Source organism: Ranitomeya variabilis, chromosome 4 (assembly GCF_051348905.1).
Source record: "Ranitomeya variabilis isolate aRanVar5 chromosome 4, aRanVar5.hap1, whole genome shotgun sequence".
In the NCBI taxonomy this organism is placed as follows: Eukaryota; Metazoa; Chordata; class Amphibia; order Anura; family Dendrobatidae; genus Ranitomeya; species Ranitomeya variabilis.
In genome coordinates this window covers 626,271,750-626,291,514 of record NC_135235.1, presented here as the reverse complement: position 1 = coordinate 626,291,514, position 19,765 = coordinate 626,271,750, and the positions used below count along the sequence as shown (strand labels likewise).

Genomic DNA, 19,765 nt, shown 5'->3' with positions numbered 1-19,765 from the left:
ATAACTACTCTAATACTGCTCCTATACACACGAATATAACTAGTCTAATACTGCCCCTATGTACAAGAATATAAATACTATAATACTGTCCCTATGTACAAGAATATAACTACTATGATACTGCTCCACTGTACAAGAATATAACTACTATAATACTGCTCCACTGTACAAGAATATAACTACTATAATACTGCTCCTATGTACAAGAATATAACTACTATAATACTGCCCCTATATACAAGAATATAACTACTATAATACTGCCCCCTATGTACAAGAATATAACTTTATAATACTGCTCCTATGTGCAAGAATATAACTACTATAATACTGCCCCTATATACAATAATATAACTACTATAATACTGCCCCTATGTACAAGAATATAACTACTATAATACTGCCCCCTATGTACAAGAATATAACTGCTATAATACTGCCCCCTATGTACAAGAATATAACTACTATAATACTGCCCCTATATACAAGAATATAACTACTATAATACTGCCCCCTATGTACAAGAATATAACTTTATAATACTGCTCCTATGTGCAAGAATATAACTACTATAATACTGCCCCTATATACAATAATATAACTACTATAATACTGCCCCTATGTACAAGAATATAACTACTATAATACTGCCCCCTATGTACAAGAATATAACTGCTATAATACTGCCCCCTATGTACAAGAATATAACTGCTATAATACTGCCCCTATGTACAAGAATATAACTATAATACTGCTATGTACAAGAATATAACTACTATAATACTGCTCCCTATGTATAAGAATATAACTACTACAGTATAATACTGCTCCTATGTACAAAAATATACCTACTATAATACTGCTCCTAATGTACAAGAATATACTATAATACTGCTCCCTATGTACAAGAATATAACTACTATAATACTGCTCCTATACGCAAGAATATAACTACTATAATACTGCCCCCTATGTACAAGAAAATAACTACTATTATACTGCCCCTATGTACAAGAATATAGCTACTATAATACTGCCCCCTATGTACAAGAATATAACTACTATAATACTGCTCCCTATGGACAAGAATATAACTGCTATAATACTGCCACTATGTACAAGAATATAACTACTATAATACTGCCCCTATGTACAAGAGTATAACTACTAGAATACTGCTCCTATACACAAGCATATAACTACTATAATACTGCCCCCTATGTGCAAGAATATAACTACTATAACACTGCCCCTATGTACAAGAATATAACTACTATAATACTGCTCCTATATACAAGAATATAGCTACTATAATACTGTCCCTATGTATAAAAATATAACTACTATAATACTGCTCTTATGTACAAGAATATAACTACTATAATACTGTCTCCTATATACAAGAATATAACTACTATAATACTGCTCCTATGTACAAGAATATAACTACTATAATACTGCCCCTATGTACAAGAATATAACTACTATAATACTGCCTGCTATGTACAAGAATATAAATACTATAATACTGCCAATATGTACAACAATATAACTACTATAATACTGCCCCATGTACAGGAATATAACTACTATAATACTGCCCCTATGTACAAGAATATAACTACTATAATACTGCCCCCCTATGTTCAAGAATATAACTACTATAATACTGTCCCTATGTACAAGAATATAACTACTATAATAGTGCTCCTATGTACAAGAATATAACTACTATAATACTGGTCTTATGTACAGGAATATAACTACTATAATACTGCCTGCTATGTACAAGAATATAAATACTATAATACTGCCAATATGTACAACAATATAACTACTATAATACTACCCCATGTACAGGAATATAACTACTATAATACTGCCCCTATGTACAAGAATATAACTACTATAATACTGCCCCCCTATGTACAAGAATATAACTACTATAATACTGTCCCTATGTACAAGAATATAACTACTATAATAGTGCTCCTATGTACAAGAATATAACTACTATAATACTGCTCTTATGTACAGGAATATAACTACTATAATACTGCTCTTATGTACAAGAACATAACTACTATAATACTGCTCTTATGTACAAGAATATAACTACTATAATACTGCTCCTATGTACAAGGATATAACTACTATAATACTGCTCCTATATACAAGAATATAGCTACTATAATACTGTCCCTATGTATAAGAATATAACTACTATAATACTGCTCTTATGTACAAGAATATAACTACTATAATACTGTCTCCTATATACAAGAATATAACTACTATAATACTGCTCCTATGTACAAGAATATAACTACTATAATACTGCTCCCTATGTACAAGAATATAACTACTATAATACTGCCCCTATGTACAAGAATATAACTACTATAATACTGCCTGCTATGTACAAGAATATAAATACTATAATACTGCCAATATGTACAACAATATAACTACTATAATACTGCCCCATGTACAGGCATATAACTACTATAATACTGCCCCTATGTACAAGAATATAACTACTATAATACTGCCCCCCTATGTACAAGAATATAACTACTATAATACTGTCCCTATGTACAAGAATATAACTACTATAATAGTGCTCCTATGTACAAGAATATAACTACTATAATACTGCTCTTATGTACAGGAATATAACTACTATAATACTGCCTGCTATGTACAAGAATATAAATACTATAATACTGCCAATATGTACAACAATATAACTACTATAATACTGCCCCATGTACAGGAATATAACTACTATAATACTGCCCCTATGTACAAGAGTATAACTACTATAATACTGCCTCCTATGTACAAGAATATAACTACTATAATACTGTCCCTATGTACAAGAATATAACTACTATAATAGTGCTCCTATGTACAAGAATATAACTACTATAATACTGCTCTTATGTACAGGAATATAACTACTATAATACTGCTCTTATGTACAAGAATATAACTACTATAATACTGCTCCTATGTACAAGGATATAACTACTATAATAATGCCCCTATGTACCAGTTTATAATTACTATAATACTGCCTCCTATCTATAAGAACAGGGGGTGTTTGCTCATGACTATGCATGTTAATTATCTTCTTATTTGCAGACATCTATAATTACAGATTAGTTGATTTCTATATGGATTACTTCTTTTTCAGACTCATTTAGTAGAAAAATCAGACATAACATTGGACAGATATAGATGTAATGGTTGTTATGTATGATGTATTGTAGAGTAGTAAGTTGGGGTCTGGCGGCATAGATACTGCAGGGTTTATGGTGATGCCCCCTTTATCCTCTTTGATCTGGTTTTATTTCTACCCTTTGTATCCTTTTGAGAGTAGAACTGAAATTTTGTCGTGCATCTAGTATTTGCAAAAATTAACTGTCCGTCCTGTGACTCCTCATGGACGACGCTGACCTCCGGCCAGTGACACAGGGCTGCTCCATTAGTAAACATGGCGACAGCAGCAATGGTCAGATCAGGGAGAGATGAATGACCGCAGTGGTGGGGAGCAGAACCGATGATCAGTCACTGCCGACAGCTAATGATCCCTGGTAATTGAGACGTGGCACCTGGAGCCGTAAAGGGAGGGGGTGTACTTTTTATTGTTTCTTAAAACTAGTTTTAAGGTTGGTACCTGATTATAAGCCTAACGTTACATTTGCAGTGTACCCGCCGGTGACGATGGCACTAATTGTGCTGGTGACCAGGATTACTGACAGGTGGGTTATATCACTGCCTCTCTCTTGACACTGTAACTTGGGTGGATTGAGCCTCCTCTTACCCCAGTCATCCTCTTGTCTTAGTAATTTGCAATTTAAGACCTTATCGATATCAGAGCTGCTTGTATGGATGTGTACTTTGAATGCCGCCATATAATACTTGTGGCGCCATATTATAGAGCAATTCTACAATGGCACCTACCATTCATGTTTTTTTTCCCTTTACACTAGTGACCTGCATTGACCCTTTGGGGACCGTAGTTCTTCCTCAGCCTCATCCCTTTATGACAAGGACCTTGCAGCTCCGAAGAGACAAGATACATAAGGGATAAGGGTGTTGTCATTAATGCCGCAGAGACCCCCGGGGATCAGGTGCCCACATCCTGGAAGGGCCAGACATTAATCTCAGCTCTTCCCAGTCCCAACAATTAAAGGATTTGTCCAAGAGCAGCATTGTGGATAGGTGATAAATGTACGATTGCTGTGGCTCCCAGTGTTTGCGAGTACCGGGGTCCCATGGCCAGAAGTGGTCATTTTTGCATTTTTCCAAGTCTATGGGAATGACTCAGAGCACCGTCAGTCCTACAGACAGTGGATGGGTGCGGTAGTGTGCATGCATGATCAGGGTTGCCACGTTTGTCTACGAGCTGTACACCTTTAAGACCTTTAGTAAATATTGATAATTTTTTCTTGGAGCAGTTTTGTGGCCGATCACTGACTATATCGCTGTGTATTGTAGGATGAGAAGCATTTAACACACAATAGAGGAATAAATGTGAGATGACAATAGTCTATTCACTGCAGTAAGTGGCGGCTCAGGTTACCCGGCCGCCATACATGTTCTCATCGCTTTCATCTTCTAAAGACTCTTCTGAAGTGCACTGTACAAGCAGCTGATTTAGGTTACCAAAGCTGGACCATCACCGCCTCTCACCTGTGATAGAATAGATGAGGACTGTCCTGGTCATGGTGAAAATTAGAAGAGACTCTGCTCCTGACCCAAAAAAACAGCAGTGGTGCCCAGGAGATCACTACAACAACATTAGTATCATGTGCACGATTGTGATCAGCAGGATAGTTATCGGCAGGATAGTGTTCGGCAAAATCATGGTCATTGTTCATGATCTGTGACCAATATCCATGTGATCGGCATAATTATGGTCATCGTTCAAGATCTGTGACCACATTCCATAGGAAAAGCAGGATGGTGATCGGCACGATGGTGATTGACATAATCATAGTTATCATTCATAGTCTGTGGCCAAGGTCCATGTGATCGGTAGGATAGTGTTCGGCATAATCATGGTCATCGTTCATGATCTTTGTCCAAAGTCCATGTGATCGGCAGGATAGTGTTCGGAATAATCATGGTCATAGTTCATGATCTTTGACCAAGATTTTGGTGATCGGCACTATAATGATCAGCATAATAATGGTGATCGTTCATGATCTGTGTCCAAGATCCTTGTGATCAGCAGGATAGGGATTGGCACAATCATGGTCATCATTCATGATCTGTGACCAAGATACATGTGATCGGCAGGATGGTGTTCGCCATAATCATGGTCATCATTCATGATCTGTGACCACAATCCATGTGATCTGCAGGATAGTTATCAGCACAATTATGGTCATCGTTCATGATCTGTGACCGAGATCCATGTGATTGGCCATGCTGGATTCTTTTAATTTTAACCCTTTTTTTGCCTTTAGGAAGACATCCCACAGGTGCTGAGTAATTTCTCACCCTTTCTTGTGTTCAGTGGGGTGAGGGTGACTTACGTTTTTTAGTCCTAGTACTGCGTATGGTGGGATCAGTATTGAAAAGTCAGCATGAGCGTCTGATCGATCAGTAAATGTGCGGCAGCTTGTGTTTTATTTCAGAATGTTTGGGATATCCTCCATCACATTCTTCCATTGCTAATTCAGATTATAGAGTGTCCTGAGCAGCAGAATTTCAGGCATTATCTCCATGATGGACATCCGAGGTTTAATGAAGCCGTTATTGTCCCAATTGGAGATAAGCCGGGAATCATCATCTTGTCTAATCCGGAATGATATAGAAGCGGGTGATTGTAGAATTATCCCCGATAACATCTCTTCATTGCTTGTAAACTTTGAGATTGATATTAGTAACGACCTCGACCGCAGCAGCTTCTGTGTAAGGCGCTCCCCCGTACTCCGCCAGACGCCGCCATTTCCCTTGTAATTAGATATATACATATTGATCCTGAGAGTCACAAAGCCATCTCTAATTAAAATGGAAATTGAATTTAACGCTGCCGTTCGTCATTTTTGCGCCCCTCCTTTATTGCGGTTAAATGCCCAACATGAGACTAATAAAGCTTCATCTGCGCAGATCGATTTTCCCGTAACTTCATTAAATGGCGGCTGATAACAGAAAATTCTGGTGCAGAATTTCATTTCTTGAGACAGCAGAGATTGCCGCACAAGTCGAGCTCAATACCGTAACCAGCGAAGCAGGAAATGTTTCACCACGTCCCATATTCTATTACTCTATTATATCAGCGGCGACAGCAAGAACGATGAGTATTACTTATAGCTGCATGAAGTGCGGAGTATGAGGAGTAGACGCTGGTAAACATCTCCATACTGTGCTACTTCTGCCTTTAATACCGGGCGATTATCCTAATATTGCGTACATTGCAATTATTCTTTCCTGTGAACTTGTGCAGTGATCGGCAAGAGCTTGTCGTTGACCCAATATTTTTTTACCAAAATCTGATCTGTCAGTTATTTTCCCTGTAAATTTCAGTAGGCGAAGATAAATTATCTCAAAAGTGATCGAATTGATGAGAAACCATACGGTTACTGTTACTTAATGCGTTTTTTTCACACTAAGGACTCACTATATCGGTGATATCACATGTACAGTGACACTGACCAATGAAAATCTATGTGCTTGTGCGCGAGTGACTTTCCATGCACTTGTCTCAGCTGTTATTCAATACGATACACTATCTGTAATGGCAGGGCATGAAGAACAATGGACCCAGGCTAGTCTGGAAATTGATCAGCTTGATTGGATCGAGAAATCACATATTCATGTGATTCACACTTGATCTGGCTGGAAGAGCTCCTCCAATATGGTTCTTCACCTGGTCGTGGACTTTAGGCATGGTCGAGTTATGAGGTCACGCTATCTATGGCCCATGAATATTCACCTCCTAAGATGTTGTTGTAAATAATGTGCTTGTATCAGTTTTTCTTCAGAGATTCATGGCATTTGTCTGGTGCAATGATGAGCTGATGCAGGGGCATGATGATCAGCCGGCATGAGCCGATGCCAGCACGCGTTGATGAGTCCATGCCGGCGTGTGACGAATAGCCGAGACGGATGTGTGACTATGAGCTGATGCTGGTGAATGACGCTGGTGCATGACAATGAGCCGATGCGGGTGCGTGACGATGAGCCGAGCCGGTGCATGACGATGAGCCGATGCGGGTGCGTGACGATGAGCTGAGCCGGTGCATGACGATGAGCCAATGCGGGTGCGTGATGATGAGTCGATGCGGGTGCGTGATGATGAGCTCATGCGGGTGCGTGACGATGAGCCGAGGCGGGTGCGTGACGATGAGCTGAGCCGGCGCGTGACGATGAGCCGAGGGGGTGCGTGACGATGAGCTGAGCCGGTGCGCGATGATGAGCCGAGGCGGGTGCGTGACGATGAGCTGAGCCGGTTGCGTGACGATGAGCCGATGTGGGTGCGTGATGATGAGCTGAGCCGGTGTGTGACGATGAGCCGATGTGGGTGCGTGATGATGAGCTGAGCCGGTGCGTGACGATGAGCCAAGGCGGGTGTGTGACGATGAGTTGAGCCGGTGCGTGACGATGAGCCGAGGCGGGTGCGTGACGATGAGCTCATGCGGGCGCGTGACAATGAGCTGAGCCGCTGCATGACAATGAGCCGATGTGGGTGCGTGACGATGAGCTGATGCAGATATGTGACGAGCCGGTGCGGTGCTCTACTATGAGTTGATGCCGATGCTCATCATGACGTTGGTAATGAGGTATAATTATTAAAGCAGATGCATTATCCTGATATTACATGTAATCAGAATTTTCTCGATTACCCTGGATGCTCGTGAGTAAGTTTGACCTTTTTCAGGTCTGCCGCATTACATGTATGGTATAGCTTGCCCTGTCTGTGCCCTCTGAGGTGACACAATTGCCAAGTAAAAAGCCGAGAGTCCAATGCAATTGCATTAAAAATCCGTCAGGCCGCCGCGCGGTGGAACACAGTAACATTTAATCTGAGACTGGAGAGCAGGTGTTACATTAAAGGTGCCTTAGAGCCCGGGGCCAACTCCTCATGTTACAGGTCATAGTTCATATGAGCAGCAGCTCCGACACTTCACATTCGATAAGACGTCTCCTAGCACAACCTGTGCAATGGGGGTCGGGAGGAAAATCAAAGGAAGAACAAGGTAGAAATCACCGGCGGGGGAAACGCTATGAACATTTCCCACTGTCTACAGTGAATATTTCAAGAATGGGCGCATATAAATGCCACATGTACTGGGAATGGATCCTCCAAATCCAACAGGTGTACCCCATGCCTTGTGCGCCAGCTTGTTTTTCCTGTGTAAAGTGATATTTTTATGATCTGACCGGTAAATGGCGCACAACGTATGGGGAGTGATAACATTTGTGTACTGGTTGGCTGGTAATGATAGGGGCTTAGATATGTGCATGGCCTCAGAAGTGCTGGAGCCCGCAGCGAGGCTTATAATGGATTGTAGGACCCGGTGTCTCCTGCGTCCTAGCCCCCCGTGACTATACTCCGTGAGGCTCACATTGTATGAGCCAAGCGCTCGCTCCTTACATTTCACCATCCTCGTATTTCTCATTCCATGTGATTAATGGACGTATAATATCTCTCCGCAGCCCGCTCATTGCCGTCACCTTTGCCGCTGCCTGCGCTATTCCTGGGATCACCTTGCTGACTGTCGCCGTGAACCCACTGACCGGAGCACTTGGTGCATTCAACATCTTCCTCTACACCTGCTGTTATACCCCGATGAAGAGGCTCAGCATTGCCAACACCTGGGTGGGATCTGTGGTGGGCGCTATCCCACCAATCATGGGCTGGACTGCGGCTACTGGCAGCCTGGATGCTGGTGAGCGATGCCATGGTATAGATTAAGAACTGGACGTTATTATGGAAGACTCTACTACTATGTGCTATGTGTCCTACTCCAATCACATCCAGAGCTGCATTCAGGGTCGCTGTGATTTCCTGGCAGTAATCCGTCTGCATCGGTTTACATCTTTACTATGTTGGTGCCTCGTAGGAAATCTAGTGACTACAACTCCCACGATCTAGGCTTATTCTTATAGCAAAGTGCCAATTCTAGATACAGCTCTGGTTGTGATTGGAGACCTGACAAGTTGACTTTAGCCAAATCTCCAGCTTTTGTAAAACTACAATCCCAGCCTGCCGTGACATTTTGCAGCTGTCGGGGCACACTGGGTGGTATTGTAGGGCCAGACTGCTACACAGAAGGAGCCCCAAATGATCCTCCACAATGACCTCATAGGTACTCGGCTGTGGTCACTGTGACTTCTTCATGGACAGATACATCAGAAGCCGATCCTAGTAATTATCACTACTGCTTATCTAGTAATTCTCCAGACCCCCTCCTGTGTGGCTGTGCTCCCCAGGGGGCTAATTGTGCAGCTACTAAAAGAAAGGGCTTTAATTGTGTAGATGGATAGTCAGGGACGCTCCTCATATCAAAGTCCTATACGTCAGGTAGAAGCCACTAATGAGTGCACATATTCACCAGTCCCCACTCCGCATATATACCTTGTATCTGCACCTTCTGTAGCATATACTAATCAGCAGACTTTGGAGATCCAAGGTCTCAGGGGCACCTTAATCAGCGGCATTGTGTGCCCAGGTCCTCTGCTCCGACCTCCTGTCAATAGTCCAATCAGACCCCACGAGTGAGTGCAGCACTTCACGGTAATAGGGGCCACGTAACAGTAATTGGCTGTAGCGGTAACCATACTGGGAACCTTCCTTTATTATGGTCTGTGTATGGACACAGGGACCAGGACTTTAGATCTGTCTACCATAGAGCATGTCGTATGGCCTCTACTCCAATCACCACTCTGCCTGATGAGAAAGAACGGGGGCCCCTCTTTTACCATTTACTCTATAGGTAGCGTTGGGAGATGCACAGGTTTCTCTGGCCAAGGTGGAAGACAGGAGCATTGACGCACGTGTAGAGTATGATGCAGGACAGGGACCCTCTCACCCGCTGCTGGATAGCCTACGGCATGAGCGGAGAACGCCATCAAGAGGCATTTTCCATAGTCATTCGCTTGGCAGGTGACTGGTTGTGTCCCAATAACCAGAGATGGTCCAGTATTCAGAGCCGAATAGTGGTCATCCTAAAGTGGCTGCCATTTCTGACACACAAGCAGGAGATCGCATCTGTTCCCTGTTTTGGTGTCGTGAACCTTTTTCTGCACCGCACAGGAACATGTGCCGCCACGCTCGGTCACATCCATCTCTCCCCCACCTTTCCATGTGACACTTTAAAACTCTCAGCTGTCACTCCCCGGCAGCGCCTCGTAGCTGTCACCCCACTTCTAAACACTGACGTGATGCCGGGGACCCTTAGCGGGCGAGCCCTTCCTGTGGGGTTACTTTGATTTGTTTAGGTAACAAAGAAACAAACATCCTCAGTTCGATGAATGATGGAGCCCCCTCATCGTATCATTTATTTTCTCAGCTCGTCGCAGCGATTGGGACTCGGCCCTGTGTTTACTCGCAGCGGCATTCGAGGCCTCTTCTACAGACTGTTTAAATAACATGTTCTGAGCGCCGAGCCCTCGGGCAAGGGCTGTATTAATTAGACTCGCAGACTAGAGTCGCTGCGTAAAATGAATTGTGCTGCCAGCTGGAAGAAGAGATCTATTGTTCTGGTATTGACCGCTTTCCATATATTGGAAGCTATCGGTTTTATATGGATTTTGTATGGTCCACGATGGTTGTACAAGGCCTAATGCCATGATCGGGGTAAGATATCTTGAGCTTTTCTAACCCCTTAGTGACGGAGCCAATTTTTACAATCTGACCGCTGTCACTTTATGAGGTTATAACTCTGGAACCCTTCAACGGATCCCACTGATTCTGAGATTGTTTTTTCATGACATATTGTACTTCATGTTAGTGGTAAAATTTCTTCGATATAACTTGCATTTATTTATGAAAAAAATGGAAATTTGGCAAAAATTTAGAAAGTTTTGCAATTTTCAAACTTTTAATTTTTGTGCCCTTAAAAATCAGTCATATCGCACAAAATAGTTAAAGGGCCACTGTCACCCCCCTCCAGCCGTTATAAACTTAAAGAGCCACCTTGTGCAGCAGTAATGCTGCATTCTAACAAGGTGGCTCTTTTAGTTTTAGGTTCAAGTATACCCCCAAAAAAGCGATTTGATACTTAGCCACAATTCCTGTCTCTAGCCAGGGAGGCGGCTCCTCACTCCCCAGCTCGAAATGCTCCTCTGCCATCACTCACATCTTCTTGGTCTTTCTGCGCCGCCCCCTCAGCGCTGTTTGTTTTCAAACCGGCGCCTGCGCTGTGTAGTAATGTTCTGCGCAGGCGCAGTAAGCTCTGGCCGTCTGCCGTCCAAGCCAGGCTTGCACACTGCGCCTGCGCGGCAGTGTGGCCACCCACCTTTGGAATCCCAGCCCCGCACTGTGCATAATGCATAACACAGTGCGGGGCTGGGATTCCAGCCATAACCCTAACCACAATTCTAACCCTAACACTAGCCCCAACCCTAACTCTGCCCCAACCCTAAGCCTAATGGAAAAATGGAAATAAATTCAAAAAAATATTTTATTATATTTACGTAACTAAGGGGGTGATAAAGGGGGGTTTGATTTACTATTTTTTTTATTTTGATCACTGTGATAGACCCTATCACAGTGATCAAAATGAATCATTAGGAAAAACTTCCCATTGTTGCCAGATGCCGGCCGTCAGATCTCGGTCAGGCGCGCACTGCGCATGCGCCCACCATTTTCTTCCCAGAAGAAGATGCTGGCAGCCGGGGGATGCAGGAGGGTACAAGGACTCCGGGGGTACTGGGGGGGCTCGGGGGACCCCATTTGTCTCTGCTCTGATGTGCTAGATCACATCAGAGGAGAGAGAAATTAAATGGGAAATTAGGTCTTTTTTTGCAGCTCCGTTATCCCGTGAATAACGGCAATTGCAACATCATGTTCTCAGGGGTCTCCGCTACCCCCCGGTAGCTGAGACCCCGAATCATTTCTGACGCTGGGGGTGCTTGCTAAAAAGTTGCAAAAACTCGTTAAAGACGAAAACAAAGAGCAAAAATGGCTTCAATGAACCACAAATGATAAATCTGGGCCACTGGCCACATTGTTCTTGCACCTGAGTGGCCCCTCAATATGTGGGCCCCATGGCAGTGTGGCTACTTTGGATGCATGACAATTAACATTGACCAGGACTATGACCACAGGCATAAAACCGTGATCACACACACATAACTACTGACCGCCGTTTCCAGCTTATAGAGGACCCAATATAACGATCAGATTAGGATAAGAGGAGCTTTTATAATCTGAGGGAGCAGGGAATATTATATAGTTTATTGTAGTGAGTTTATATAGACTTGAAGGTCTATGGGAGCAGGACCTCAGACATAAAAGCGTTATCACGTGTGTGTATATGGAAATTGTAGTTTGTCTAAGTCCCAAGATAACGATCTGGGTGATATCATTTATAATCTGAGGTTCAGTGAGAGCATTCATTATTTCATTGCGGTGAGTTTAGGTTGTAGAGCAGATTACAGGTACTGCGGTACCAGGACCACAGACACATGGAGATGACCTGCTGTTTCCAGTTTATTGATGATCTCCTTTATGTTGTAGGGGCCTTGCTGATGGGTGCCATCCTCTACTCCTGGCAGTTCCCTCACTTCAATGCCTTGAGCTGGAACCTCCGTGAAGACTACTCCAGAGGAGGCTATCGAATGATGTCCGTCACACATCCCGACATGTGCCGCCGAGTGGCCCTTCGCCACTGCCTTGGGCTCATAGGACTGTCCACTGCAGCGCCTGTCCTGGACGTCACTACATGGAACTTCCCCATCATCTCCCTCCCCATTAACCTGTATATCTCTTACTTGGGCTACAAGTTTTACCGGGACGCAGATCGCAACAGTGCCAGAAAGCTTTTTTTCTGCAGTCTCTGGCATCTTCCCACACTTCTGCTCCTTATGTTGACCTGCAAAAAGTCTGTCGTTGGGAAAAAAGAGAAATCGGAGGTCGTCCAAGATCCAAGCTGAAAATGGAGAATGAAGAATTTTCTAGAAGGAGCACACAATGATCAGACTTTACTGTAAAACTCATTTGCAAATAATGAATTTTCTCTGGTATCCATGACAGATTGACTTCGAGGACACCAGTCTTACCTCATATATTAGGATCGGGAAGGGACGTGCATTATAAAGTGCTCTTTATAAGTTAGTGACCCCATCACACCCTGCAAAATCCTTTAGCTAGCTATTTAAACTTGAGAACTCCTTCCACCTTATGTGATCTGTGAGAATTCAGCAAGCAATATTGTTGGCTCGTCAATGTACGAGAAATCTGTTCATAATACAAAAAGGTGGCATCCACATGACTCCTGCAAAGACTCGTATTCTCATTGCTACCGGATGGTCCCACCATTAGCTTGTATCCAATGTTCTGTACAGTTCAGGTCAAGGGAATAAGACAATCTCCAGATGGAAGAGCTAATATTTATTTTCTGAGGTCAGGAAATGGTATACAAGAGTTACCATACTACGGGAGACTGTTCAGAAGATCATGCATGGTTTCACTTCTAGTCTAGTTGCCGATGTCCAGGCTCTCAACATAAATATTGGGTGAGGCCAAAGATACTGCCAGATACTTCTGGCACAGCTTATCATGGAGAAAACAAAGGTTACCCTCAACGGGATCCATCAGGAATATGCCAGTGTCTTTGAGCAGCTTTAAAGGGGCTGTCCAGTGGGTAATAAAATAATTTTTAAAGGGTTCAGATTGGATAGAGAACCTCCACTATTTCCCAAAGCTCCTGTTCTAAGGTTTATCATGTCCCCTCTGCTCTCTACTTCCCAATTTCATTTTGACAAAGCAGAAAAGGCCCAGTTAGAACTGAGTTGGGTCACCGCTGCGGCCAGTGATTGGCCGAGCAGCAATTTCTTGTGTGTAGAGATGAGACTAATGGTTTAAGCTTTGTTATAGGTGCTGAGGGTGGAAATGTCAAGGTGGGTACCAAGTGGTGGAAATGACTGTGTACTGCCAACACATGGCTCATAAGTGGGAACGTTGATGTGGCAGTGTCCTATCCATCACTGGACCCCAAGACCACCTCTGGGAAGAAGCTGAAATGATCAGTGTATAAACCCTTCAACTTGTCCAACACCTCCCTTAAAATGATGGATGGCATCGTCACCCAGATACAATACGGGAAATGAAATCACACAAGAATGGTCATATCAACGATTAGGCGTCACTTCCAGTCTCAGATTTTTGGTTGCATTTCCCTACCCTCACAGCAACCACCATTATTCTCTAATCTGAATTTGCCTTACGTTTCCATGTTTCCTGCTTCAGCCTATGGGGCTCCGTACTTGAAGAAACAATCTTTGATACTGTAATGTAAGATATCGCTCTGTTTATGATGTTTTTTGGCATATTTCATTAAAAAAAATTGAAAACGCCTAATCCTTTCCCTGATTTTTTTTTGGGTGAATTGTACTTGAGTCCAACTGTCCGGAAGATACAATTACTATGGGATCATTTCCTCCTGCAGCGATCACAGAACACATCTCTTTACGTCCCATATATATGGGATGTGAGGTATTGGCTCGCAACACAATACCTGTAATTTACCAGTGAGCAAAGTCCCCTCGGGTCATGAAATTAATAGCCGCGTGCGTACATGAGGTAGTCATGCCGGTCTGCGCCTGTGCCAGACAAAGCCAACATGACCGCCAGCTGCCAAGGCTGTGGTGCCAGGGGAAGTCAGCTGCAACACATGCAGGGATTGCCTGTTTGTTAGATAATCCCTCCATGTGTTGCTGCTGTCAAACAGCCACGAGACATGCAGCTGCGGGGAGTCGAACATCTTATTCGAGCACGCCGAAGACACTCTGTTAGCACCTGAGCATGCGTGATAACACCTTATCCGAGCACTGTCGCTCTTCACTAGTGACAACCCCTGAGCTGGAAATAGAGCGTAATCCTGACATCGTGTACATTGCACACTGTCAGGATTTGGTAATCTATAAATGTATGTTCAGTCCCCAAAACAAATGTAATCACTCTATAATGAAATGCTTTCAAACTTTCTAATAAGCTTTGTTGTTTCAAGTCAAGACAATATTTACGATCTCTGCGTGCCGTAAGTGACTAGGAACATTCATGTCGCCATCTAGATGGTAAGTATACCTACAGAGGCTGTGCAATTGTATCCAGCCTAGGCAACCCTCTGTACGCTCCGAAGTCTGACGAATACATTTTACCTGTGCTATTACATTGTAACAAACCATCAGCACAAGAGAGCTTCCTGCTGCCACCCACACAATTCTGAAACTACAAGTCCCAGCAGGCCATTAACTCCTTTTACAGTTTAATTCATGAAAGATAGCAGAATTGCATTAGACAACCCTGCACAGATCTGAGCGGAGTATAAGATGGAGCCAGAGGAGCGGTGCACGGACAGATGATGTCTCCTCAGCCGGCTGTGCAGTGACCTGCAGCTGCCTCTATTCGCCAGTCATAATATATTAATACGGGTGCGTCATTAGTTTTCGTAGATGGTGAAAGGGTCACTTGGATGAGATCCCTCATCTATAAAGTACAACCACCCAATCCTGTAAGTAGTCAGACCAAGGCTTCAGACTTCTAATAAGAAGCCAATTATGTGAGCGCTTCAGGCTGTAGGATCGGGGTAATGCACTTTACACACCTTATAAATACCGTACTGTAATATAACAGTGTGAGCGCTGGAGTTCATTCCACAACTTTGTCTGCGGAGCCAACACATATGTGCATTAAAATAATGGGAGTAGTGAGTGACTTCGGCTAAATTTCTGGCATGGCCTGGTAATTTTGGACATGAATGATGCTCATGGCCACAGTGCTATATACAGTGGTGACATCTCCCAAAATGGGCCAACATGGCACGCCATGTGTCAAATGTATTAAAGCCATGTCCCATTTCTTAATGCATACAATCGGAGTATATGTACGCTAGTCGTGAGACGTTATTAGGAGGAATGTCTAACATTGCACCTAATATATTTTGCCTCCTTAGTAACTTTGGTGCAACTTTTCCCAGATTGAAAATTATCAGACCATGCCAGAAATGTAGCCGAGGTCAGCATCAGAAAGCATAACCTGCCTGCTGCTAACATGACCTGTATCCTAGTGATATCATCGACGCCTTCCAGCTTCGACATCAGATATGATGTAGACATTTGTTCTAATGTATGGCTCTTAACTGGTCATTCAGAAAGCTGAAGACCCAAATAGAAGATGGGTCATTCTGTGGAAGCACCATTTATATGGCAACTAGGAGTCAGAGATTGATGACACTTAACCTACCTGAAGATGGCATTACCTCCCCATCCAGCTTGGATTTCAGATGTGGAAATTTGTTCATGACCACAGAAACCTGAAGAGTCAGAGGAAAGTTTGTCGTTTTGAAGCACTATTTATATGGCCACCAGGAGTTGGAGCTTTTATGATGCTTACACTACCTGCCGATGACATTTCCTCCGCATTCAGCACAGATGTAGACATTTGTTCTTGATCATACATTTAGAAACCTGAAGAGCCAAATAAAAAATAGGTCCTCTAGAAGCAAGATTTATATGACCGCCAAGAGTCGGAGTGGTCTAAATGACACTTAAAACCTCTGCTGATTACACTAGCCGGATTCCTAGTGATGTTGGAACTCCTCTTCCAACTCCGATATCGGATATGGTATGGACATTTGTTCTTGACCAGACATTAAAAAAACCTAATGACCAAAACAGAAGATGGTTTGTCTACCGGGAGCACTGTTTATGTGGCCGCCAGGATCAAGAGAGGACTCGATGACACTGAAACCTGTCTGCCAACATTACTTGTATCTTAGTGATGTCATTGACTCCTATTCCAACTCGGCAGATGGCTTCTTTCCATATTACACCAGACGGTCATTGCTCTATACATAGAAGAACTTGTATTTTGCTCCATGTTGAATGATTAAACTCATACTATAGTCTGGAAAACCACCATCTTCAGATACTTCACTATGTTCATGCACACATATGATAATTCTCCACAGAGAAAGAACCATCCTAGAATCCAGGTTGGCGTGACCCCTTTGTCCTGACTATTACACATTAGCATGTACCGCCTCCCGTTTATAGAGCCTTCATCACTGGATATTAACACATCTGCTGACACCAAGCTGAACTCGGTCAGTTCAACTGCCAGGTCGCCCCTCATCCTCCTTGACCTGCCATATAAGACACAAAGGACTGTCCATTGTAATGTTAATGGCCTGGTGTGGAGACAAGACTCAAACAGATGTGACATGGCTGTTGAAGGATGGAGTTCATGTGTTCAGCATACGCCAGGCCCGGCTTGGGGAGGAGGATATAGAGTATTACATCTGCATTACATCCTCACCCTATGGGTCAGTAATCTGAGAATAACATATCATTAGCTGCATCATTACAGGTGATTAGTGCATTTCGCCACTGGGAGAATCGGGGTCTTCTACTCTCCGATAGCATGCATATGTTATTAGGGTTTGTGTCATGCAGCCAATGAAATGTAAGATGGTTCTATGGAGTCCAAAACTTATTGCACTGTTAAGACAATGTAAAAAAAAAAAAATAGATCCCATGTGCCATAGAGGAAAGGTTCAGCAGCTGCTGATGCAGTAACAAACAATGAAAGGGGTGGACAAACTCAATGGTCATGCCTCTCTATGCATTTACCAAAAACCGGAACGTTCTGGGACAGAGTGTTTAATTATGTAAACTGTTTTAGGGTCTCTTTTTTTTTTTTTTTTTTTCTATACTTGCATGGCCACCTAAGATCTATATGGCACCTGTTGGTTGTGAAATAAAACTGGTAAAGACTGGAACTTAGAACAGAAATATTCAGATTGTGATATACGTACTTTTTGTGGTCCATTCTGATCTAAGATCTAGATTTTAAAAAGATTGGAGCAGGAAAAGTTCTGATTTCAGTCAAGAATTGATTGTATAGAGGAAGAACGTAGAAAAAATTATGGGAAATAAGAAATACAAGTGGACAAGAAGAGCAACTTTCATTTAAAAAAGGCTTTCTGGGACTTAATCAGTGATTGTAGGACCAGTCGAGGTCCAGTTGCAAACATCATTACAGCTCATGGCCCCATCACTGTTACAAGTTTCACTACCATAGATTCTGTGCCTAATATTACAGCTTTATTATTATTTATTATTATAGCGTAATTTATTCCATGACGCTTTACATGTGAGGATGGGTTTACATAATAAAAAAACAAGTACAAAAATCTTAAACAATGCAAGTCACGATTGGTACAAGAGGAGAGAGGACCCTGCCCGCGAGGGCTCACAATCTGCAAAGGATGGGTGAGGATACAGTAGGTGAGGGCGAGCTGGTTGTGCAGCGGTTTGGTGCATCGGTAGTTACTGCAGGTTGTACTCTTGTCAGAAGAGGTAGGTCGTCAGGTTCCTTTTGAAGGTTTCCATGGTAGGCGAGAGTCTGATCTGTTGGGGTAGAGGTCCAGAGTAGTTGGGGATGTGCAGGAGAAATCTTGTATGCGATTGTGGGCAGAGAAGATAAGAGGGGAGTACAGAGTTTTTACAGATTCTAAGTTGAGGAATGTACTGATCCGGGAAATATTTTTTAGTTGATGTCGGCAGGAAGTGGAAAGAGCTTGGATATGTGATTTGAAGGAGAGATCAGAGTCCAGGATTATCCGAGGCAGCGGGCTTGTGGAACTGGGGAGAGTGAGCAGCCATTCACTTTAATGGATAGGTCTGTTGGGAGAGTCGAGTGAGATGGGGGAAAATGCTGTTTTGTCCATGTTAAGTTTTAGAAATCTAATAGAGAAGAAGGATGAAATAGTGGACAGACATTGTGGGATTTTGGTTAGTAGGGAGGTGATATCTGGTCCAGAGATGTAGATCTGTGTGTCATCAGCATAGAGGTGATACTGCAAGCCGTGAGATTCTATGAGCTGTCCCAGTAAATGGAGAAGAGCAGGGGGTCCTAGGACTGAACCTTGCGGGACTCTGACAGATAGGGGTCAAGGAGAGGAGGTGGTGTGTGAGTAGGAGACACTGAATGCCCGGTCTGTTAGGTATGACGCGATCCAAGATAGAGCCAAGTCTGTGATGCCAACAGATGAGAGGATCTGTAGTAATAGGGAGTGGTCCACTGTGTCAAAGGCAGAGGACAGAGTAGTGTTGCTTGGCTTTGGCAGTCAGTAGGTCATTGGTGACTTTAGTTAGGACAGTTTCAGTGGACTGATGCAGCCGGAAGCCATATTGTAAGCGGTCGAAGGGGGAGCAGGAAGTGAGGTGGGAGGACAGTTCGAAATGGACATGTTGTTCCACTAGTTTTGAAGCATACAGGAGAAGTGATATGGGGCGATAACTAGATACTGAGGATGGGTCAAGAGAAGGCTTTTTGAGGATGGATGTGATTGAGGCATGTTTAAAGCATGACCGGAAAACACCTGTTGTTAGTGATAGGTTGAAGAGATGGGTGAGGGTTGGGATGATGACTGTGGTGAGGTTTGGGACAAAGTGGGAAGGGATTGGGACAAAGTGGGAAGGGATTGGGTCAAGTGCACAGGTGGTGAGATGTGATCTCGAGAGTAAGACAAAAAGTTGGTCTTCTGTAATGGTGGAGAAACTGGTTTTGGAGGAG

The 19,765-nt window shown here is 43.2% G+C and overlaps 1 protein-coding gene across 2 annotated transcripts in view; it reads left to right on the top strand.

The window, feature by feature from the left end:
• Window positions 1–14,545, top strand: part of COX10 (cytochrome c oxidase assembly factor heme A:farnesyltransferase COX10) — an 88,008-nt gene extending 73,463 nt beyond the window's left edge. For both annotated transcript variants that reach the window (XM_077253585.1, XM_077253586.1), the window contains exons 6-7: window positions 8,677–8,909; window positions 12,704–14,545. In XM_077253585.1, coding sequence (XP_077109700.1) covers window positions 8,677–8,909; window positions 12,704–13,119 — 649 coding nt within the window. In that variant the 3' untranslated portion in view covers window positions 13,120–14,545. The remainder of the gene's footprint in view (window positions 1–8,676; window positions 8,910–12,703) is intronic.
• The last annotated feature ends 5,220 nt before the right edge of the window (window positions 14,546–19,765 follow it).